At 44.4% G+C, this 24,072-nt stretch overlaps 1 protein-coding gene across 1 annotated transcript in view; it reads right to left on the reverse strand.

Moving 5' to 3' along the window:
• Window positions 1–24,072, reverse strand: part of TRABD2B (TraB domain containing 2B) — a 303,259-nt gene that overhangs the window by 121,045 nt on the left and 158,142 nt on the right. Inside the window, exons 3-4 of the mRNA XM_054211574.1 lie at window positions 18,990–19,136; window positions 1,897–2,071 (exon numbers count right to left, since the gene is read on the reverse strand). Of these exons, the coding sequence (XP_054067549.1) occupies window positions 1,897–2,071; window positions 18,990–19,136 (322 nt within the window). The remainder of the gene's footprint in view (window positions 1–1,896; window positions 2,072–18,989; window positions 19,137–24,072) is intronic.

The raw sequence follows: 24,072 nt of genomic DNA on the forward strand, positions 1-24,072 counted from the left end.
GAGAAGAAAGGAGGAATTAATTGTACTTAAAGTGGGGACGGCCTGCAGGGATGGCCCGCTTCAGTGAGAAAGGCCGAAGGGATGGATGCTGGAACAAAGAACCCAAAACAAAAAGTTTGCCTCGGCGTCTCCCGCACCCCAGTTTTCAATAAACCCTGCTGCACGCGTCTGCTCTGTCTCCTTACAGTTGGTGATGGGAAAAAGAAATAACCCAGCAACAAAGGCTGTTTTCAACAGCACCAAAAACAGGGAGCAAAGGACAAAACGGGACTTGGTCTTTATGAGCCAGCTTTCCCAAGCGGTGCTGCCCCGGAGCTTCAGGTAGGTAGCTTCCCCTTCTCTGATAGAGACGAGGAATGAAAGCTCAAACCTTCCACAACTCAGACATGACTTTCTATGGAAACCAATGTGTAATTAGTAACCATTTGCTTAATTTCATTTCTGTTATCTGCACATACAAATAACTGCAGTGGATCGGATCCACGACCCACCTAGTCCAAGGTCCTGCTTCAAGCCGTGGTCTGTAACAGATGCCCAGGAAGAGCATGTACAGCGGGCAATGATGTCCAGTCTGTCCTCCCAGCTCCAGCATATACTGGCTAAGAGACTTCCAAAACCAGAGACCACATCAAAACCATCATGTTCAATAATCTCTGATAGACCTTGCTCCATAGGTTCAACAAGCTGGTCTTCATGAATCCCTGTCCAATTATGAATGACCATGATATATTTTCCTACTGTAAAAACAGTTAAGCAAAACTCCTCGGACAGAAATATCAGGCAAGCCTGAGATTAAATGAGCTTGGGAAAATTCAGCCTGGATACACTCAAAAAATAAATACATCAAAATGCATGTATCTCTGCTAAACCCCGCAGTCTTTAATCAAAATTCCCACTGAAGTGAGTAGTGAAAGGCAAGTTGTTGCCAAAGTTCATAGCGAGAGCCATGGGATGAGAAGCAAAGTTCTGTCAAAAATGAGGAATTGTCAAGGAGGGGGAGCAGGAGGAGTGGATCGTTTCTCGGCACGACAATCTGGGGCTGCCTTGAAGTCGAGGGAGCTCAAAGAGCCACTTAAGCCGGTGCTCAGGACTCTGCTGAACTGGGGCCTGAACAGTTATTATTTATACTCTTATCACACAGAAATGTGAATTCCATTGGAAAGGAGGGCGGGAGGGAGTGGGGGAAAAGGGGAGAAAAAGGACAGTAGCACGTACTGTCACAGACTCGCAGAAGTACTGTAGATATCTTTGTTCCGCAGACTTCACAGAGAAAATTTAAATAGGCAGAGGGACGCAATGGATTTTTACTTAGTGATTTAAAACGCTGGTATTTAGCTACACACATGACTCATACGCTCATTCAAAAACCAGCCAGTCTGTACGGACACACACCACCGAAGTAGCTAAATCAGCCATCAAGAAAGCCTAACTACAGCAACCCCCAAAGGTTCGAAAACCCCAGGCCAGCACCCCGAGCCACGCACACGTGCCTACGCCACAGCAAGGGTTGTCGTATTCCCGCAGTCGCTGCCACCAGTGCCGGGGCTTGCAAACGCAAAGGCACTTCACCCATCTCCTACACCTGCAGCCACAAACACAACCAGGGTGCAAACATGACCCAAGCACCCCATGGGCTGGGCTGGGAAGGGAACAAACACAACTGCGTGAAAAGCACGAAGAGCTTTACATTTCTACTATCTGATAGAAAGCAACCCACCTCTTACACCAACTCACTACATCTCAGGAGCAGGTTTAGACAAAGAAAAGCCTTTCTTCTTCAAAGGTAAGTCCCCTGAGAAATCTTCCTGCAGGACCAGAGACAAAATCCTGAAGCGCTCAAACCACTTTACTTCCAAATCACAATAACCGATTAAAACAGAGAAATTCATGCCATACCTGCTCCAAAGGCAAAGAAGAAACTCTTGTCTGTGTTCTCCCTTAGAAGCGCCATCACTCTCTTCCCCATCCTCTCATTCCTCTTGTAGATGAGCTCCTGTCTGAAGTAGCTGTCTATCTCCTGAGCCGTCACCTGCTCGTGGGGCGGGAGGGTTGTATTGATGAAATTAGGGACCTGAAATGGAGAGAGAGAGATAGAAGCTCAGGTGACAGTGGTTAAGTAAAGCCCAAAACACTGGATGTTTTAATCTAGCCTTATTTAAACCACCTGAGCATCACTATCATAGAAAAAAACCCCAACACTGCAGGATGGGAGTTTGTGAGGTTGCTAGGAACTCTACAAAGGAAAAACAAATCACCATTTAACACACAGGGTTTTTTGGAAATTAAACTAGTATTTTACTAAATGAAACTGAAGTTCATTTTGACTTTTCTCTGTTCATTCATCAGAATGTAGTTCTAGGTGCTACATTCGGGTGACTTTCTAAAACCTTTACTCTGTGCTTGTTCAACGCAGTTCATTGGCTATTTAATACCAGAACAAGTCCTGTAATCTGTTCTCAGACAAGGTCACCGTGAACTTGAGTAAGGACTGCAAGATTTGGCTTGTATATGCTCCTTTTTAATAACCTAACAGTTAAAAAGGCAGGAAAGTTTAGCAAATCCAGACGCAGGAAGATGTAAACAGGGTAAACCCCCACATCTTTCTTCCAGCTTTAGATGCTATTGGATCTCACCAGAGAAGACCATGCATTGCAGCACGTAAATCCCTGGAAAGTTCCTGATATTTCCAGGGAGCGGAAAGGATTTTCACAAGACCAGCTCCTTCAGTCCCCATTTTTGCGTTCATAGGCGCAGAAGAAAAGTGGAAACCCCAAGGACCATTCAAATCAGGGCAGCAGAACCAGGAATGAGATGGGACCAAAGCTATAGCAGACAGACAATCCAGAAGTCTCTGGTTATTAGGACAGGCAGCTTGTTTTGACATGATGGTCCTGACATGGTACCTTGACATGGTGGTCCAAGGTCTACCATGAGGGCTTGGGAGCCCACGGGCCCTGTAGCGAGAAGTGCTGTAGGTGGACAGTGTTTGACGACCGCTAAGAGGACCCAGGCACCTTCTGTCAATTTTCTGTGCCTCACCACTGGAAAGCAGCTTAAGCTGCAAACCCCAGATTGAGATTTCTGAGTCCCCGGGTACATGTAAAGCTGCCAGGATTTCCAGTGTTAATCTGTGCCGGTGGTAATGCTATTGCCTGATCAGCCCATACGGGGAACATCACTCACGCACTGTGCTGAAATACTTGATGCAAGGACACTGTTATTTTGGTTAATTTTTTCTCTGGTTTTCTACTATACCAAATTCCTGTACTCGTTTTCTAAAACTTGCCTTTAGTCTCCATTTCTCAGACCACCTCTTACCTTCCCATTTGGCCACATGATTTTATGACAATTTTTCTCTCTTCCCACCCTCTTCACTCATACCGCGCCTCCAAAAGCTTTCAGCAGCTCTTAGGGAATGAACTAATTTCCATCTTCCCAGTGGCTCTCCTTAAAGCTTTTTCATTGCAGCTCTCCGAATGTATGGGGGACAGAGTAGCAGAGATTTCTCACCATGCATTATGCAGAAGGACAAGTCTAGGCCTTGCTCTGAATTCCCACCACAGGTTGTACCCAGCTGGGTGAGACAGAAACGGGCACCGCATCTCCTGAGCTGGGGCATCCCGTGAGGCTGGAGTTCATCTGCTGCCAACAGTGACCTGCCCTAGCCCATTGGTCCACGTGGACCAGGTGGACCTTTGATTTTCCAAACATTACGACTTCACAACCTGCTTTGCCAAATCACTGTAATTCTCACAGCACATCCCTCCTTAAGGGTTCAACCGCATTACCCTGAGTCATTCCTTCCTCCGGGCTTTCCAGCATGGCTTGGCTTCGCCAGCGTTATCTTGTGAACTCCTCAGAGCATGCAAGAACTTTGCACCTTGTTCTCAGTTTAGCCCTCTGCCAGCACTCAACAAATAATAACAGTCCCTTGAAGCCAGACCTATTGCAGACACCAGTTTCCTGTTAATACACACGGAAGCTGCCTCGATGTCTGGCGAGAACGTGCATTTGTCTCGAAGGGACGCAGGAGCAGCCTGCTGGCGTCGGAGGGGTAAAATGCCGCTGGCTACGGCAGCAAAGGATGTCATGGCTTCAATTCCTGGTGAAAGGCAGGGAGAGATTTTTATTGTAGGAATAACGTCTGAGCAATGAGTAGCCATTTTACACTTGCAATGACCTCTGCAACACACAGCTGTAAATCAGTCGGTCCAAGTAGATATCAAAAGTCTTTGCATCTCCTCTGTACCGAGGCTCTGTGTTTAATGGGTTGATGTAGCTGAGCCAGAAGCCTTCGGAGGCTGAAACAGAAGGTGAAATTTTTTGAGAACATCTGAAGGCTCAACACCCACATAAGAGAAGCCTCTTCTTCCCCGCTTCTGGCTGAAGGGAAGTGAAGGCCGGGAACTGATGGGACCTGGTCTCGAATCACCTGTGATGCTCTGGGGCAAAGCAAGGTATGGCGTTGCTTGTGAGGACAACCTGCTCTTACCCAAAGTGGGAGCATCAGTACTGGGGGATTGAATGGCTCTGGCATCCCACTCCAGCCAAGGGAAAGCTCTGATGCTGGAGGTCCGGATGGCCCAAGGACAGAAGACGTGTTCAGACCTTGGGCAAGATGATCTTTGCCAAGAAGGCATACACCTTCCTTCAGCTTGTGCAACTCCATCACTTGCAACCCTACGTCCACATTCAACCCATTTTTTTTCCCCCTCCTTACCTAACCTAAAATACCATCCACAAAATGCATCACTTTACTTGGCTTTTTTTTTTTTCTCCTCCTTTCTCTTCTGTGGGAAAGAGTTTGCCAATGGCAGAGAGATAAATTTAAAACCAAGGGCTGGGTTTTGTCAGCATTTCTCATGCTTGTCCAAGGAACAAGACAAAGGAAAGCATCACCTCTAGAGGCACATCATCAGCTACCGGTCCTGCTGCACCTTGTGCATTCCTGTATTTCTAATAACTGCTCCATCACTGGCAAAAATAAAACACGTGCGTATCTTTCTGCGTGTGTGTGGCAGAGGACAGAAGATAAATGATGGAAGTAAGTGTGCCCGTACACAGTAGTGCAACCACACTCTGGGCTACGACACTGGCCCCATTAATCACCTCCGCTCTTCCCTGTATCGCAGATCCTTTCCACAGTCGGTGACATACACCATGCCTGGCTTCAAGGAGGCAGCTGCTCCTGTTGATTTTAGAAACCCTTTGGATTCCTAACCACCAGACAGGGATCAGGAAGTCAAGAAACAGTCGCATGCAATTAGGAAGCTGTTAACTGCAGCCAGGATTTAAGGTTTGGGGTTTTTTTGAAAAAAGAAAATCTGTTGTTTTAAAAGGATGGACTAAAGAATGCACCAGAGGGGTGCACCTTCCTCTTCCACTTTATCGAATATTTTTGTTTCCAGTCAGTATGAAAAATAATTTCAACATTTTAATGATGGGTGTTTGCTGTTTTGAACTGAGAGTGAATGGATGAGACGTTTCCTGTGCCTGTGGGTTAGGGACCGACCTCCTGATAACAGTTGAATACTGCTACTAGTATTGAAATGTGCAGCGGGGTGGATGATGTGACTGTTGAAAAATCCTGAGTTCTGAATTTGCTGTTCATCTAGGAGACCAGCAGTTGGTCAGCAGGAAAACACAGTGCTACCCATCACCTGGGGCGCGCTCGCTTTGTAGTGGATACACGCCAAGAGAGAAATAGATTATTCCTGCCCAGTCTCTGCGAGCCGTGCAGCTTTCTGAGACTCCAACCAACTCATACACACACTATCCACATATTTCTCATGGAAACTCAATAATATGTTTCATTCAGAGGTCTTCAAAAGAAAAAATATTTTGTTTGACTGAATCAGCTAGAACTCTTTCTTTTTTCTATTCCTATTTACTTTGGGTTATGGCATTCCTATGGACAGTATAGATGGACCCCCAAACTCAGTCATTAGGCACAACCTGCCTGTTTCTTAGTTACGTTTTTGAGGTTAAAGGAAGAGAATATGAGAACAAAAAAGAAGTTAAGTCCCAGTCTTGCAGAAATTTCTTCCCCTCCACGCTGCCTGTGTAATTTTACTTGAGTCAGTATCCCTGATGGAATATATGTGTGGGTAAGGCTCTGCGCACACGTCCGAGCTCACAGTGCTGTGGGATGCGGGCCATAATTCTTCACCTTTGAAGTCAGTGGGAGCTTTAGGAAGAAGAAAGAGGAAGGATTGTGGAGTGGTTATGACACTACCCTGAAAAAATGGTTCTGTTCCCATGGGCAACACAAATCTCTCGCATGATCACAAGCTTGTCATTCGGGTTTAGACCTTCAAAGGGAACTCAGCACTTAACCTCCACTAAGTATCTTTGAAGCATTTGGCTTTATTCCTCCTGTCTCTCAAAAGTCCATCTGTAAAATGGGGACAGCAAGGCTTTCCAACTTGAGAACAGATGTTACACACAAGGCACTGGCTGAATCTAGCTGTTGAAGGACCCAAAGGAAGATCCAAAGTCCAAGACGATGCTCAGTGGTAACCCCTCTTCCCACAAATACTTTGTGGAAGGAGGTTGGGATTCTGCTGCAATCATTAGCATAAGAGCTAGCAACATTCTTTAGCTTAGAAAAATGCTTCAGCCATATCTCAAGATCTATGCTATGCTGTCTGCTTTGTCAATAGAGACAGAGAGAGAGAAATGGGGAAAAAAAAAAAAAAGAGAAAAGCAAAATATATTGGTGCAGAGTCTTTTATCACATTTAGGGCTTGCTGCCAAAGTTCAGCCAAAAATTCATAAACACTGGACTATATTTAAGTACGTTTTCTTATTTACTATTTTTTAATATTTGGACAAATTTTCTGGGCAGAGGCCCGATGCCAGACTTGTGAATATATATCTGCAAATAATTTTTTTTGGACACATATAAGCACCATCAACTTTAGTTAATTTTTTTTTTTCCCCTGCTTCGGATCTATTGGCTACGGTGGAACTGCTCTAGATTCCGTCCAGTATCAAATCACAATCAGATGTGGAGGAACAGCGTTATCGTTCCTACCCCAATACGCTACATTTCCCAATCCTCTGATAACCTTTTTTAGTCTTGTTCTGTTCCAGTGATGCTAGCCTGGAACGTGCGTTCAAATTGTAAGATTATGTCAATGAAAAACCAGTACTACCAACATTAGAATAAAGGGCTGTGTGCGCTTTCTTGCCTGCGTGCAGGCAGAGGTGGTCTTCAACTGTAAGTCTACCTGCAGATGGAGAAGAGGAAGCTGAGATAGGCAAATGGGAAGCCAACCCTTGCCATGGGAAATCTTTCCTGCCATTATCTTCCTATGTCTTGGTCAACCCTTTTGGCTTCTGAGACTCCTCTCTCCCACTGTTTCCTAATCAGCAGATAACTAATGGCTTTCCAGCCTCACCCCCTGTGCAATGTCCAAACTCCAGACTGTCGCAAGTACAGAATCATCACTGATCCTTGCAAGGGAATCTCTTAACAATAAAAATGCTTTATTTCTCCTTCTATCCCCAGAGCGTTTGCAGGCTAAATAGAGAAAACAGGAGGAGGCACGCCCAGGGTCATGTCTATGGCAAGGCGAAGAGTTGGCCATCAGCTTCCCGAGTTCCAGTCCAGCACCTCCGTACAAACCCCATCCATCTTTCCCCGACAGGAGGGCTCGGCCTCCGTGCTAGTAATCCTTATCTCCAGTTGTTAGCAGGGAGTTGTTCCCAGATCACACCGACCGCATTAATTTTTTTTTTTTTTTAAAACATGATAAAGATTGCATTCTCTTTATTAGTCTTCTAGTTTATGAGCTTTACGTGGGCAGAGGCCAGAAGACAAGTAAGGGATCATGCTTTGAGGGATTTCCCCTGTACCACGCAGGTCAGGAACTTTTATACGGTCGACAGCGCTACGCAAGATAAGGATCTCAAGAGCTGACAGCGGGGCTTACAGGGGCTGCCAGGGAGCCAAAGCAGCATCCCGAAACCCGCCAGCTCCTCTGACAAACTGAACGGCCCTAAATTCACACCAGCCCTCCTTGGGTCAGAGGCTGACATCTGAGCTCGAGTTATCATTCGTTTATGAGGGGAGGATACCCTCCCGTTAACCAGCCTTGACAGGGCATTGTGGTTTTTACGGCAGTGCTGCAAAATATACTGCTCTGGGCTTGGAAGACACCTGTTTCCCTATGATTTATGGACCTTTCTGGCATCTGGGAGAGCAATATCCACTTACTGCAGCCTCTGATACAAAGGATTCAAATAGTGCAAAGCGAATGGGCCTCAAGAGCAAGCATCTCCACGAGGAGGACGTGGCTGCTGCAGAGATGAATGCTGCTGCTGACTGGACTAACCAGCGCTCCTGAGTTTCCATCCTGACGGAGACCTTCACTGGCCAAGGAGGAGGTGTCTGGTTAATCTGATTTAACCCAAAACTGGCAGGTACCAAGAAGATGAGCTTCAGATTGTTATGGAAAAGGGAAGCCAGGAAGGAGCTCTGCAAAATGGTGTCCAGTTCAAGAACATTGTGATTAACCCATTATTGCTTTCTTCTAAGCACCAAAATTTAAAGCAATACATTAGAAGCCTGAGTGGACTTTAAGTGAGTCTTTGATGTTCAGGGTAAGTCAGTTGCATCACTTTTTTCCCTTTCCCAGGGCAAACATCTACCTAACATGGGACTTGAGAATATATTACAGGCACATCCAGCACATTTTGCAGGTCGCAGTCAGGATAATTATGTCAATTTAGTGGATTTAGTGCTGCTAAAATGGTTTAATCGGAGCATACCCTGACACCAAACTCGGATACAGATTCAGACTGATCTGAAGTCCCAGAAACACATCCCAAGCCTGTGTTCATCCAGTTTTCTTCCCACCCCTTTGCAGAAAGAGGAGCAGTTCCCCAGGGACAATTCTCACAGCAGACGGAGAACCGCAAGTTTTGAGCACACGTCAAAACCCCAGTCGCAATTCCACCACCCACACTCGCCCACCAGCCACCCTGCCCGGCCACAGCCGTCCCCGTGCCACCGAGCCCTTCGGGAAGCGCTGCTGGGGTTTGGACCAACTCGGCATTTCCACAGCAGGAACAGATTTTCCATCACGTCCCTTGGCTTAGCAGGAGTCTGTAGGGTCCCAAAGCTCCAAAAGCCGGGAACAGCCATGAAAAACTGCAAGGCAAAGGGCAGCCAGCTGTCCCTTGGTGGAAATTGTGGTCTTGAGAACCAGTGTCCTAACGGAGAGGGGCTTATGAACCCTGAACTATTTTCTGGCTCTGATTCACCGCAACCGGGATGCATTGTTGCAGTTTCCAGCACTTCTGCTCCACTTAGGCATGTCTAATCCTCTCTGAGCTGAAGACCTCCTATCGTGCTGCATGGATAAGGACGCCCGTTCCCATCCCGCTGGGGGAATTCAGGCTCCCAGGGCAGAGGCTGACGTTGGGGTGTCTCACACCCCCATGCCAATGAGCCCAACTGCTCTTTTCCAAGGCGTTGTTTCCTCTGTCTGCTGCCTCAGAGGAAAGAGGCAGAAGGCGAGTGGCCCTGGCAGCCTGCCTGCACCCTTCTCCCTGGAAGTAGCCATGAAGAGGAGGAGAAGGGTCTTCTCTCACAAAGCCAATATTGTAGGGCATCAGAAACCCACAGAAAATATCTGGATGATGCTGGAGAGGGGGGTGGAAAGGCAAAAATGCTTTTTACTTGAAGGGAAGTGAGGAAGGAAAGAAAGTCTCAGTATGGCACAGCAACTTGAGTGTGAAAACAGAGGTCTTTGAGTTTCAAATTGGCCAGCTCAGGTCTATGAGCCACTGAAGCATCCAAATTGGTAAACAGAGGAAAATTACAAACAGAAGACGTGGAGGGGGAAAGCTGGTTGAAAGCTAGTGAAGTCTCTATGGGTAGTGCAGGATACTTTTAAAAAACAGCTCTGCAGGTGGCACAGAAGTCCGGACGCCTGTGTCCTACAGCTTCAGCCCCACCACACCTGCGTGGAGACCCTTCCTGGGAGCCCCAAACGCCCCCTTGCCATGGCTGTTCTCCCAGGTCGCACCTGGCCAAACGACAGCCGCATGCCCTGCCTGGTTTTACCTTCTCCTCCCACACTTTAGGGTTGAAAAAGCAAGTTTAAAAAAAAATAATAACAGAAGGAAAAAAATAAAAGCAGAAAGGCGACAGGGATGGGCCATGCATCTCAAAAACAGCTTGGGGGGGCGATAGGTTTATCCCTGTTAAAAAAGACTTTCAACAAATCCCTGAGAAGTCATGACCTCCATGTATGTTTTCTATTTGTTTTTCCACACCAGTTAAATAGTTGCTTTCCAAGCACTTAGGAGAAAAAAAAAAAAAAAAAAGTAAGTACCAGCAACCCCAACCCCTCCCCCAAGGCCTCCCTCCCCACCCCAGCCCCATCCCTGCTCCCCTTGGTAGCGATGCCAAAATATGCAGCCGGCCTCTCTATCTGAATGAATGTTTTGATTAAAGAAATCTTAACAAAACACAGTCAGAACAATGATCCCGGCCCCGCTTCTGCAAGCTTCACCCAACTATGCAGTGTATATTTAGGGCCAGATTACAGGGACCTGTTCATTAATTGAATAAGGATGACAAGCCTGCAGTGTATGCAAATCAAGGTTTGGGTTTCAGCGGGGAGGGTAAATCCTAACTACCAAATGATACTCCCACCCCATTTAAAACCCCTTTAACATTGGGGTTTTTTTGAGGCCAGCTTTCACGAGCTTGCAAACATATGGAAAAGTTCAAGTTTTTCTATTTCCCTTCCAAATGCTTTGTTTCCTTTGACAAAGAATATTATTTTTTTTTCCTGTTCTGACACTAAAACCATCACCTATTATATTGCCATGACACCCAAGTAAAGATACCTATCAAAGGGCAAAGCAGGGCAATAAAGTGAAAAAAGCTGGGGCCAGAAGGTTTGGGTTTGGGGTTGGCTTATTAAAGCATTGCAATTCTTTTTCCAAAGGTATTTTTCATTTTGTCTTCTGTTACACAGTGGGAGAACAGCTGGTCAGTGGCGGGTACAAACTCGGGTTTGGTTGTCTTGGATATATATTCTTCAGGGTTCTTCAATGAGTTTCTTCCCACCCCCGCTTAGTGTGATGCTAGGGAAAGCCTGGACATTTAGGTGAAGTTTGCAATACAATTTTAACCCAAGACAAGCGTGATCCAAAAGATATGGTTTGCAAAATATCACGTCACTTAGCAAGGAGCAAAAAGCTGGTTAATTAATGCAACAGCAGCTGGGCTGGACACGAGATCTCCGGAGCTGACACCACAAGGCAGAGCTTGGAATGCTGAGATGGCCCCGTCCTCGTCTTCGGTCCTAGCAAAACTCCAGGCTACTCCCAGTCCAACCAGCCTAAGCTTTCTAGTCATGCTGGCATCTAGAACAAATTGGATCATGACTTTCAAACTAATTTTAGGGGTTTTTTTAAGGTGGGGTTGTTTGAGAGGTCTAGTATAGGATGTAAAGTTGCAGAATATCTCCAAGAAAGCGTTTTGAAATGGAATGGGGACCAATCAGGAGAAAAATAAGGAATAATTCAGATGAAGTCGGTGAAGTAGAGACAAACTAAGTTATCCTTGAAACTGACTTCTTTGCATCTAAGCTAGTGGAAGTGTGTAAGCCTTGACTTTGGGTTTATCAGCAATCACCTCTCCCAGTGGAGAGAAGATTCCAGGTCTGAAGTCACCATCAGAAAGCACAACCAGTTTACACTGGAGAACCTGATTTAAGTTTTTGGCAATTCAGGAATGCACAACAACAGCGTCAGACCAAGAACTGTTGTGTCAAAGAGTACCCAGGAACACAGGCTTTTCAGATAATGTCTAATACTAATCCTGCCAAGTCAGCCAGGACAACCAAATTGCCCCCTTGTCCCGCTTTTTCTCCTCCCTGTCATAATGACGTGACAAATACATTTTCTGGATAAAACACAAAGGGAGAAAAAGCATTTTGTACATTCAACCCACAAGATATTTTTACAAAAACTAACAAGTCTTTCCCATTTCTCTTGAACAAGTCTTTCCAAGAAACACTTCATAAACCAGCTCTTTAAAAAGAAGGGATAGTAAGTGCTTTACAGCAAACATACAGCAATGCACAGAAAGCAGCATGCTACTACATTGAACTCCAAATGTTTTTACCAATCACTCCTTCATACGCTTTTATAGTTTATTCCCTTACTAATAAATACAGGTAGTCAACAATCCTTGAAAGTTTTTAATGTAAATCAGCTCTTCTCTGTAGGTGAATATGTTCCTTTTCTAATAACGCAGCGGTCTTTGAAAGAAAAATCTTTGCCGTTAAATGCCTTGTTCCAATTTCTCTCTGACTTTCTCTCCTCTCCCATTGCTTTCTCCATGGAAACTGGGAAGAGGAAGGAAGGAAGGAACTTCCAAGGTAAGGTAACTCTAAATGCAAACATGTAATGAAAATTTTCAAGCAAGAACCTATTTTGAAAACCTGTAGCATGAAAATTATCTGGGCATGTTCCAGATTATTAATAAAAAAATAATCTCTGCAGTGTTTTCCACAGCTCTGTCATCAACAAGTAGACTTAACTTTCACAATCTGGATCTGTAACCAATTTTATGAAACACATAAGCCAAAATATAATATTGCTCCAATCTGGAATCCTGTTCTGACATAATATGAAAATTAGACTTGGAAAATTTTGGCTGCACTTCTGGTTTTTTTGCTTCCAAATGCTCACAATATACCAAGACACAAAGCTGTAACTCAGGTGCAAGTGGAAAGCAAGTACGATCCCACAGCGGCAGATCAGGAGCGATTCTGAACCTCGGGAAGGCAACACCGCTCCAGCATCATCCCGTGCTACAGCCCAAGGAAGAGAAGGTGGGAGACATCCTCTGCTCGCTATCGGGGCACAAGCGGCGATGAGCAGACGTGTCGCCAGACACCCGGGCAGAGTCGGGACTGCCATCAATGTCATTATAACACGCACTCCTGGAAGCATTACTGACCCTTCGCCTGGACCCAGAATAAGAAACTGGTGGGACCCGCACCCCTGGCGCCCGGGACAACCTTGCACTTGCTTCGCTGGAAAGCCTGTAATCATTTTCCCTGGAAGAATGAGAGGCTGTGCCAGTTCGCCTGCACTTTGTTACAGCTGAAAACGATAAGATGCTTCCAAAGCATTGCGTTACAATAGCTGTGCCTTCGGTTTATGGATTTATCTTCCTTTGCCCTAGATAAAACTCCATTCCTTGGACAAATTAGGTCTGCTTGTCATTCAACACTCTACCTAATGGTCTCAGCTGTGTGTTTCTGCAGTTATTGAAGCTGGGGCATTCCACAGATAGTTTTCATTGATTTGAGAAGTGAGCCAGAAACACAGTTGTATTTTATCCAGAACGAGAATGGGGCAAGTTAATGATGTAATTAGAATTATCAGGACCCTTAAATCTTAAACAGCAGGTTTAAATGCAGGATGATAACATTTTTAAAGGAGTACATAACACAACCTGGTGATTTATAAACAGCAAGTGCATTGTGAAGTGGTGGACTAAACCTTTTCTTTAGTTTAGGGAGGCTGCCTACTGACACGGTGTTAGCATATGGATGTCTAATGTGTTATCAGGACCATCATATGCTTTTCAGAAGGCAACACCCACTGCTCAGACACTGTGTTTCAGCGTGAGTCCGTGGGATTTTGAACTGCAGAGGCAACTCAAGACACGGGTGACATCATTCTAGTAAGTTGTACAAAAAGCTCAGTTCTTTCTGACGGACACAGATTGAAGGAGGCGGCACAGCGAGCCCCAAAAGGGGTTGAGACGTGTCTGCAGGCTGTGGTGACAGCCAGGTAACTTCATTGCACAGCTTGCTTTTCCGTGTAGGATGAAGCCAAGACCTCACCTCTCCTGGCAAGAAGTTGTTCGTTATACTCAGGTGTGCATAAAGCCTGTAAACTGGGTTATTCACTGGCCTAACTTGATTTCTTTCTTTTGATATTTGGATGATGGCTGGGCCCACTGTGACTCACACTGCTGAAGGCATGGCAATATTCTCCGTTATTTCAATGGGCTTTCAATACAGTCTAAACCACACGCAGAACATAAAGGCTCTCTAAGTGAAAGATGCTTTATAAGTGGCAGGAATGACTCTAGAATTGCGTTGCTAACCCTACGTGGGACAGGCAAATAACAAGTACTCAACCAGTAGGACCTGGCCTGAAGAAAACGGTCGACAGAGTAAGCAGTGTAGCTGCATGCCTCTGGTACACCAGATCAGCAACACGAGAGGAGAAACCACCTTCTCCTGGACAGGAGCCTCTCCTCAGGTCAGGAAAAGTGGCTGAGGACAGAAGAGGAGAAACAGCAGCTGGAGGCCGCAGGTACAGTTTTTGGAAATGGTTGAAGGAGAAAAATCTCAGCCTCGGCTTTTCAATTTCCCTCTTAATAAAGTGTACACATACTACAAGGAAACACAGAACCAGCTAATTCCAGGCTGGCAAACATGAATCTGCTTTACAGGATTTTCCTCGAAAAATTGAACATCTCAAAACCAACCACAGGAAATAAATGGTGCATGATATCCCTGAACACAAAACTCAAATGCAACAGTTCAAAATGTTTAAATAAAGACTTTCACATCAGATTTAGGGAATAAAATATTAGATAAATTGCTCTGCACTCTCCTTTTCCCTCACCAAAGCTTCAGGTCAATAGGCAATTTCTTAAGGATCTCAGGTAAGAAAAAGTATTCTCTGGGGGTAGGTCATTTTCTGATTTTGCACTAACAGATTTTTGCATTTTAATGTCTCTGGACATACTGACCTCAATTCCCTTGTGAGAGCGCCAGACAGAATACAGAAGTTAAAGCTGCTGATCTAATCTGATGCCTCGCTACTTATAAAGAATTTTTGTCAAAAGGAGAGAAAGAAACTATGACTTCTTTGAGGGGGAAAAGTCTGAAGAAAAAGCAGAAAATACGCCTATCCTATCTTTAACTTAGAATACTTTCTCTTCAGTATCATTTTGACTCTCTGCCCAGAAACTCCATTGTAAGCCTCTTGACTGCAGAAGTCACAGGAGAATCAAGTGTTCGCAGAAGGCTGTAGAAGCAGGAGAGATGTTTCCTACTCCACTTTTGGGTCATAGTCTAACTGAATAAACTCAGCCCCTTAAAATTTTATTAAGTTTAAATAAGGATTTATACGTTTGGAAAACTGGTGCCTGGAAACAAAATTTAAGAAAAAGAGAGAGAGAAAGGAATGAAGAATGTAATATAACCACAGGAAAGCAGAGGTGTTTCCCCCTTTCACTGTTCTTAATTAAAATAAAAAAAAAAAAAAAAACACAAAAACCTGAAACTGAGTAGGATTTGTTTAGTCCTCCACTGTCATCAGTGCTGATGGCTCTGGCACAGGAAAGCAGATGGGATTTGGGGGCCTGCTCACGCCCCTCCATTTCAATCACCTTGCCCTGGCTAAGCTGGGCTTCCCAGCCCCAAGGCAGGCAGCATCTCCCTGGGGAGGTCCTGTCCCCATCCCGGTCCCTGTCCCTGTCCCCAAGTGCCAAAGGAGCTGTTTTCTGACCTGGTGCCCAAGCTCAGTGCCTTCAGTCTAGGAAATAACTTTTCCTGCATTTTTCCTCCCAGCACTGTCCCTTCTGTGCACTCCCTTGGCACAGGCTCAGCCCCGGGGACTCTGCCCTCTCCCCCCAAACACCACGGCAGTCAACATGACTGGTGCTGAGAAACTGCACATTTCCCAAACTCCCCCGGGGAGGCTGAAGAGGCTCGAGAAACTCATCCGTAACACCTCATATCTACAGTATTACTATTCTACTTCTGGTCCTTCTTTCTGCTCCAGGATAAGTTTTGCTCTAAAGGCATCTGGCAGATGGGTACTGAAGATGCTCCATCTCCCAAGATTCACACTAGAGGAATTTAGTTACTGCACCTAGATATATACTCCACATCACGACCACCACCACGGTCCCCACGGCTGTGTTAGACTTTCCCAGCTACTTCCCGGTTCATTACAGTGACCTAAACCAATGGCTCTGAACTGAGGCAACTGATGGACAGGTTCACCTTTACTCTGCAGCTCCCGCTAACCTTCAAGGGTCAAGCAGGGACTAGTAGCCTTATGAACAGCCCCCAAATGAGTCCTCAGAATGAGTTACAGCTTTCTGCGGGTCTACATGCCTCTGTGGGACAGAGCTGAATCCCAGGCCTCCACCATCACATAAGCGTTGAGTCTTACAACTCCATTCCTGATCTTTTGTTCCTTTCTGTGTGATATTTCAAAGTTGCATTAACGGTACCAGCTCCAAGGATTTACCACACCTCTGAAGAGCTGGGCCAGCAGTTGGATGTCATGGAAGAACGGGCACACCTCCTAAAAACACTGTGATACCCTCATCTCCCAGGCTTGGCATGGGTACCTACCCTGAAGTTTAAGTGATGATACATCTCACTTGGGATATTTATAGTTTTTCTGCACTTGGAGGCCAATCACTTGTTGTCACCTGATGAGACCTGCAATACACTCTCAGCACATGATAAATCCCTGTGCCTACTTTATGTCTCAAGAGAAAGATCCCATGTGTAATATTTAAGCCAGACTGATCTAATTTGGTAACCAAAGGGCAAAGAAACAGTCCATCATCCTTGCAAAAAACACACAGAATAAATTTGGAATTACCACAACTGGCAAAAGTTGACCTGAATAGGGAGTTTATTTTAGGTTTTCATTTTCTATTTTGTTCTGCTTGCAATTAAAAATAAATGGTATAAAGCTGGTTTATAAAAACACTACCAAACAAAAAACCTCTTTACCCAAATTAAAAACAACAACCGAGAGAGGAAAATGCTCCACAACATTTAGAGTTCTGCAGGGACTAGTATACCTATAGGGATTTTAATTTTCCATAGCCTGTAAGCGTTATAATCTCTATCAACTGTGTGCGCTCTGGGACCATGATTAACACCAGCACTTGAACTCTGATTGGTTGTTGGATTCTTTCTTCTTTCTTTAACACTGTTTTTAAACTCACATTTGATCCAAGAGTTTGCAGGGATAAAGGAGTTTTTGCAGCAATCTATCTGTTCCTCTCATGCCTAACTCACAGGTCTGTTATAGGACATGGTGTCAACAAGTCACAGATGTCCGCAAGTCAATGCAACCAGTGTGAATGGCCACAACTTGTCTCAAGGACAAAGGCTTTATTGCTGAGGAAATTACACTGATAGAGACTAAAAGATGACATGGGACATTCAGATGCCAGCATTGTCTTTGTGGTTTTACCTACTAGTAGTCCTTTCTTTGCATCCATCGCAAAGATACCACCCCACTTTGCAAGAGTTATTTCTCCAAAATCATTATGTACTTTCCTTGTGTGCTGTGCCTTGACATTGCAGGAATAGTTAGAACCACCGACTTCTCCAGGATCCTTTAAAGTCATGAGCTCTCTACCTTTTCTAATTCACACATCCCATCTTTGGAGACATATTCCTACCTGAGTTGCTTTCTTCCTTTACTTTTCAGTGCAAGGCTGTCCAGCTCTGGCAGCTTTGGTACTACGCAGACTTCTGTTTCGGTACTGCCATGTTAACCACCCCGTTATGTCCTGCTTAGTCACGCGAAAGCAATGCTTCCCTTTCTAGGACTGGATTAACTGGGACAGCACAGGGTTTTTATCCCACTCATTACCATCAACCACTCTTTCTGCTATTTGAAAATGATAACCAGATAAGGCAAAAGAGAAGACATGACCATTTGTCCAGAATTTAAGGACCTCTGATTGTCCAAGCTGATGTCTCTCCTCTCCTGTCGAGGCACAGGCTAGTTCTGTGATAGGTGACATGAAAGAGCAGCTCCAGATGCTGCTGGGTGTCTTTTACATTTCTACCTGGAACTTCTCAGAGGGGCATACAAGACCTCTGGGAAAGCACCCGAGCCATGGAGTGTGGCTGGGCGACTGTTACCTTACAGCCAGGTTAGGGCCCTCCTCGCTTTCCCAGCTGTTCCTCTGAGAAACAAGTGACCCAAAGAGCCTTGTGCAAATGGAGATAGCGGTGGCAAGATAAGATGTCTCAGAGACCTCTGCCTCAATCAACAGACTGAGCTTACCCTATCTCAGTTCCCTCTTGAAGTCACATAGTTATACTTGATTTGTGTTTGCTAATGGTAAACCACTATCATGATTTAATAGACTTTCATTGGCAAAACATATAAGGAATCATAGAAATATCTAGGTTGGAAGGGACTTTTAAGATCGAGTCCAACCATCAACATAACAGTGACACAAACCATCACTCAACCATATAATACTGTGTCTGCCAAAGTTTATATGGGTCCACTCCAAGTAAGTCACTGCACCTGAGACAGGAACCTGGGAACATTTATCAAAAAAGGAGAGGCATGAGATGCCATCCAAAGACCAAGTTTCCATAGAATTAATGGGAAAGGAGAAAGAGGAACCTACGTATTAGATGAGAATCTCAGAGTTTGCCACCAACTATCAAACTGCTCTGGAAAGCAGATTTCTGCTCCATCGAGAGTTTTTAATAGCATTGGATAACTAAGATAAACAGAGACGGAAGGGCTGCCTGAGACGCATACAAAATTATTGAATTATGACATGCTTGAGAAGTTGTTTACTTTATAGAGTATTTACATAAGGTTCACTTCCTTTTCATATATAAGCTCAAATATTACAAAGATTTTTTTTACCCCCCTTAATGAGGGGATTACATTCAACAGCCCCACAAACATCCATAATTAACGTTTTTTTCAGGCACATTCCTAGGGAAGTTTTCCAGGCAGTCCCTTCCCTAGAACTCAAGCAATATCAAGGAAACCCCACTCTCACCAGGCAAACGAGGCATGTGCGGAAAGAAAACACAGGGCATCAAAAGGAAGAGGTGAAAAGAGGAGAGAAAGTGATGACCACTATTAAAACAGCTGATTTGACCTCAATCAGCTGGCCCATCTGCAACACTTTTTCTTACCTGAGAAGTGTCATGGTTGAATATGACAGCATTCAGGTCTCCACAGTTATAATGCTTGATGAGATCTTCAGTGGTATATGGGGCTTGCAGACTACCTGCTCGGAGGCTTTCGTGTTGGAGCAGAGTTTGGTTTAGGGCAAACAGCACCTGTAGAAACACATACAAGTAAAACAGGTGAGAAGTTTAAAATATTGGGAATCAAAGCAGAAAAGCCTAAGAGGCCAAACTTTGAAAAACTCTCCTGCACCTGAAGTCCATTGACCCATCCTGGCTTCCAAGAACAAGGGCTGATCTTTAGGCATTCCCAACGGGAAGCGAAGTCAGATGCAAGATCCCCTACTAGCAGAAGACCTTATCACAAACCCCTTGATGTTCCACACAAAGTACAACTTCACACACATTTATATTGCTTAGAGGCCACGGCCTGAGAACTTTTAGGCTTTCTCTGCTGACTACTTGGCTACATGAGAGACACTGGAATGAAAAAGCCCCCAGATTAGTAATCTTCTATTGCCTCTGACTGTTTCCTGTCCGCTAGCTTAAATTCAAAGCCCAAACTCAGTTGGAAGGTTTTTGATAAAAATCAAAATGTTTTGAAGTCACAGTTGTTGTATTGGGACTTTCTGCGTGCTTCCAGGAGCAGAAGCTTCAGGAAATTCATTATTTGTCTCCCTGCTTTAGTTATTCCCCCTTCACCCACACTTTTGCAAAGCAAACAGAGATACCAAATTAAAACACTGTCCCAGAAAACTAGTCCAGTGTCCCCATCCCAAACCTGAAAATACCAAGAAAGCAGAAGCACTCTTTACTAGGTAAATTTAGGTAACCAAAAAAATAGATGCCCTTAAAGATGATATTTTTTTCCTTGCATTGCCAAAAAGGCTACTCAATTTCACATGCTTTACAACAAGTCTTTGTATATTTGTGATAGACTATGGGAATAATTTATACCAGTTACTGAACCACCGAGTCTGGGCTTTTCATGTTCGGCTTTCCAAGAACCTTCCAAACAAACTTGATAAAAAGTAGACGAATAAATCAGAAGAACAGCAGTTAACACAGTTTGTCACAAATTATATAAATAAGCAAATGCACTTCTCCTAAAGTGACATGTAGTGACTGCAAATTCAGAGTTCTGAAAAATTACATTGATGTGTCATTTTTCATGAAAAGACATCTCCTCTACCCCTCAGCCTCACGTTTCACCACATTTTCAGCTTCTCTCCTTTATTAACAGCAGTGCCGTACCCATCACAAAGAATAACCATGATCTCAAAACCTGGGTAAAATAACCCATGCCGAGCTCCAGCTGGCCCAGCTCAGCTGCAGTCTGGGACACATCTTCTTACCTTCTTAACTTGAAGCAACTGAACCCACTTCAAGAAGCGAACCTCAGAGGAGTTTAAAATTAAAAATGTACATAATGTATTTGCAGGATGGAAGTTCTTATTAGTTTAAAATTATGGTTTCTGTCTGAAGGAATGGAAACAGCCAATTGCATTTACTCCTGCAAAACCTCAGGTATATAACAAATATGATCTGAGATTTTTTTATAATAATAACAACCATCATCATCATCATAGTACCTCCAGGGCATTAACAGCCTCTTAGTACAAAGCAGTTACATGCTAACTAACATACACAAATTGGTTGAGGAAAAGCAAATGTTATTTTTTAATTTACTTTTAAAAAATATAAAGACGGTCTTTCAACTGAACCTGTTATACCTCAATTCGGTAATCAGTTCCCCATTAAAATCCATGCCTAAAAGATTTCCTTGCCCAGATCTAAAGGTTTCTTCAGGCTTTTCTACAAAGAGATCAATCTTTTCCAGGACCACAGCCTGCAGTTAAGCATCTTCCTAACTTAGTTTTTCTCTAATTTAAAAAATCTGCAAAAAATACAGTTTGAAAAATTTCTAACCTTTGAAAGGATCTGAGCTTTTTCTTTTTCCCCTAAGGGCTACAGCTCGAAGAGGAAATGGTTCATCCCAGGATTTCCTGGGGATTCGAAACATTTTGGCTAATAAAAATAAAAGCTTAGAAAAACGTTGACATGAAAACTGAGAGCAGAGGTTTTCCCAAAATGCTTTTAGTGAAATCCTCCTCATTTTTGATTTTTTAAACAATGGAGGTTGCTGGATTTTTATATATGAAAATATGTATACACACAGGCGCACACATATACAAACCACTAACAAACCCTGAGGATAAGACAGTGTGTTTTATGATAAAATATTAAGAAGGCGATAAACAAATCCTTACTTTACTCCCAATGCCTTTTTTTTGGGGGGTGTGTGTCTTTTTTTTGTTGTTATTCTGCCTTCCTGAGGAAACCAGTCCTGTGCATTAATGGTCTGGGTATGTCTGTCTGTCCCCTCCTAATACATTTGGAATCTATTACCTGATCTCGGTCACATTTGCAGAAGGTTAGATGTCTTAAAGAAAATTGCCTATATATTCCTTGAATATAAGTGCCAGGTTGCAGAAAAGCCCACAGTACAAGTTCACTTCTTATAAGACACTAAAGAGTTCACGTGAGAGGGAATGAATGATTTGGAGTTCATAACAGCAGATGGACCCCCACGCACCGGACCCCAGATGTCATTAGTGTCAGGACGTTGATGTCCCCGCTCTCTGCCTCAGAGCAGCTTTGGGACCTCGAGGTGATGCTGGCCACCAGCTGGCCTCCAGCACGCTGCTGCCACTGCGGGGCAGCTCATCGCTGGGTTCGAACTCCTGCCCGAAAAGCAACTCAAGAGATTTTATTCTAGGAGGAAAGTTAAAATTAGAATCTCAAACACTTGAATCTGCTAAAGGAAGACTGTAACCACTTAAAGAGCTTTCTAGAGAAGTCTTGCTTAATCAAGCCATAACCACCATGGTTTTCAGACAGGCAGCTCAAAACAAACTTAAAGAGAAGCGGGGTCTCCTCGCAGCCGCCTGCTCGTTGGCTGGATTTGTAGGCCATTTCCTTCAGAGTCAGGTTAAAGCCATCTTAAAACCTGAATTTATTTTTCCTTACTGTTCAGATAATGCCACAAAAACAACGCTGTTTCCTTTCCTTCTCTCTATCTTAATATCAGTGACCCCACGACCTCCAGCCTAAACCTCTATCTGAGTTAAATCTCCCAGAGGTGCCTGAGATTACTGAACAACTGATGACTTCAAAATAAACACACTTAGAGCGACTGCCTATACACAGTCCCACCTAATAAACATAGCAGACAGTATTTGTTCTGGGAAGTGATGGGAAGTTATGACTTTGACTCTGGGAAAGTGCATTTTTATTCACGCAATTTATGGTCCTCACATCAGCGCGCTTTGAAAGCCATTTTTGCATGGCTGTCTCTGGCCCCTGTTTGTGACCAATCAACCATGGACAACAGAAAGGGGTTTTCACCCTCCCAGGAGGAAGCCTTTTTATCTGAGCGATGTCATTCTCCTGTGCAGAGCAGCAGCCCAATGCACAGATTTTGTTTGGATGTTTGGAGACACCCGCCCAGCCCTCGGAGCAAACCTATGGGTCCTGTTTTAGTGCCTAAGAGAGTGGGTACCACCAATCCCAGCCAGTGCCAGGAACCACTGGTCCAGACTTTTTGGGAGCCCTTTTGCACAGACTATGGCCATCTCAAGGATAAGGGGGCTGGACCAGTCATTTCTGCCACGGGAAGGTCAGAGGGGACGCAGCAGAGCTGAGATAGGGAAGAGCTCTTGTATCACTGGTGGCTTCGATTGAGGATTCCCCAGCAGGGGGAAGGTCTGTGTGAACCCCAAGTTTCCTTTCTTGGTGAACAAGACTGGGCCGTTTCTTATGTTCGTGCCAACTGTTCACCATCACCCAACAGTATCTGTGCTGCTGTCGTGCTTTAACCTTTGCTCTTTTGCCTCTATGATCTCATGCACTTCAGTCGCAACTAAATCTGCAAAGACCAGCCTTTGCCACTCATGTGTAAGCTCACTGCAGGCCTCGATTAGAGACCAAACGAGCCCAGTGAAGACCATAGCTGACAGCTTTACTCATTACCTTGATATTCAAACAGCATTCCCCCCACCCCTGCCTCTGGATTACAGAGCCAGGAGTCACACGTGAATGGAAGGAATGGGTTACAAAAGTCTACCTCATATATAAATAAACTTGAATACTTAAGGCGTTTAAATTTCAACTTCAAAAAGATCAAACGTTAGAAGACCTCCAAACCCCTCACACGAAGTGAGCAGACAGAACTGCATTGGGTCGCAAGGTCTGAAGGCTGGCACTGCATAAAAGTGTTGGTATCAGCAGCGAAGCGAGTTGCCTTGGGACAGTTTCAACTTTGTTTTGCAAGCCCATGGGAGAGGCTGGAGGTTTGATTTTATGCAAGATTTTAACGAGATTTGGCTTTTAGTCAAGTAAATCCAACCCACAGAAACAGACCTAAAAAAGTATTTCCACCTTTTCAAACAGGGAGGGGAAGTGAATAGATGTGTACCTGGACTGGGTTTAGGAACACTTGCGCCTTTCCACCAGAAATTGTGTTCTTCATCGTATTTGGTCTTGGGAACAAAGCTAGATAAAAATCCCACTTGTTCCAAGGTACTCTCACAAACAGTCACATATCTTGTTTTATCGTGCCACAAGTCTGCAACTTCAGACTGGACATCTGAAGGCTCCTGAAAGCCAGCAACATGTTAGTGCTGTACGTGGCAGCTAAAGAAGAAAAATCATGGCCTTTGTACAGGAGAGATTTCTCCTTATCTATCTTATATGCATTTGTCCCTAGCTGAAGAGAGTAAAAAAAGCCCACAGAACAAAAACCAAGTTAACCCTCATCAAACACAGCATCATGCCTGGCTTATGTCAGCTGCTCGTAAGATCTTTTGGTCATAAGGTCCTGAATGGCACAAAAGAAGAAATAAGATGCTTACTTTTCTAAAATATGCTATTCAGTACCTGGATTCTTTGCCATGATCATCACTGGACACCAGGTCAAGGATGCAGAGTTAGCTGTATCCTTTCAGCTCTACATTTTTAATACTTTTGCGTAGGTGTGTGTGTGGTGACTTTGGTTGGTTATCCTGAATGCTCACATGCTGTGTCAGAA

The sequence above is a fragment of the Rissa tridactyla genome, chromosome 8 (genome assembly GCF_028500815.1).
Source record: "Rissa tridactyla isolate bRisTri1 chromosome 8, bRisTri1.patW.cur.20221130, whole genome shotgun sequence".
In the NCBI taxonomy this organism is placed as follows: Eukaryota; Metazoa; Chordata; class Aves; order Charadriiformes; family Laridae; genus Rissa; species Rissa tridactyla.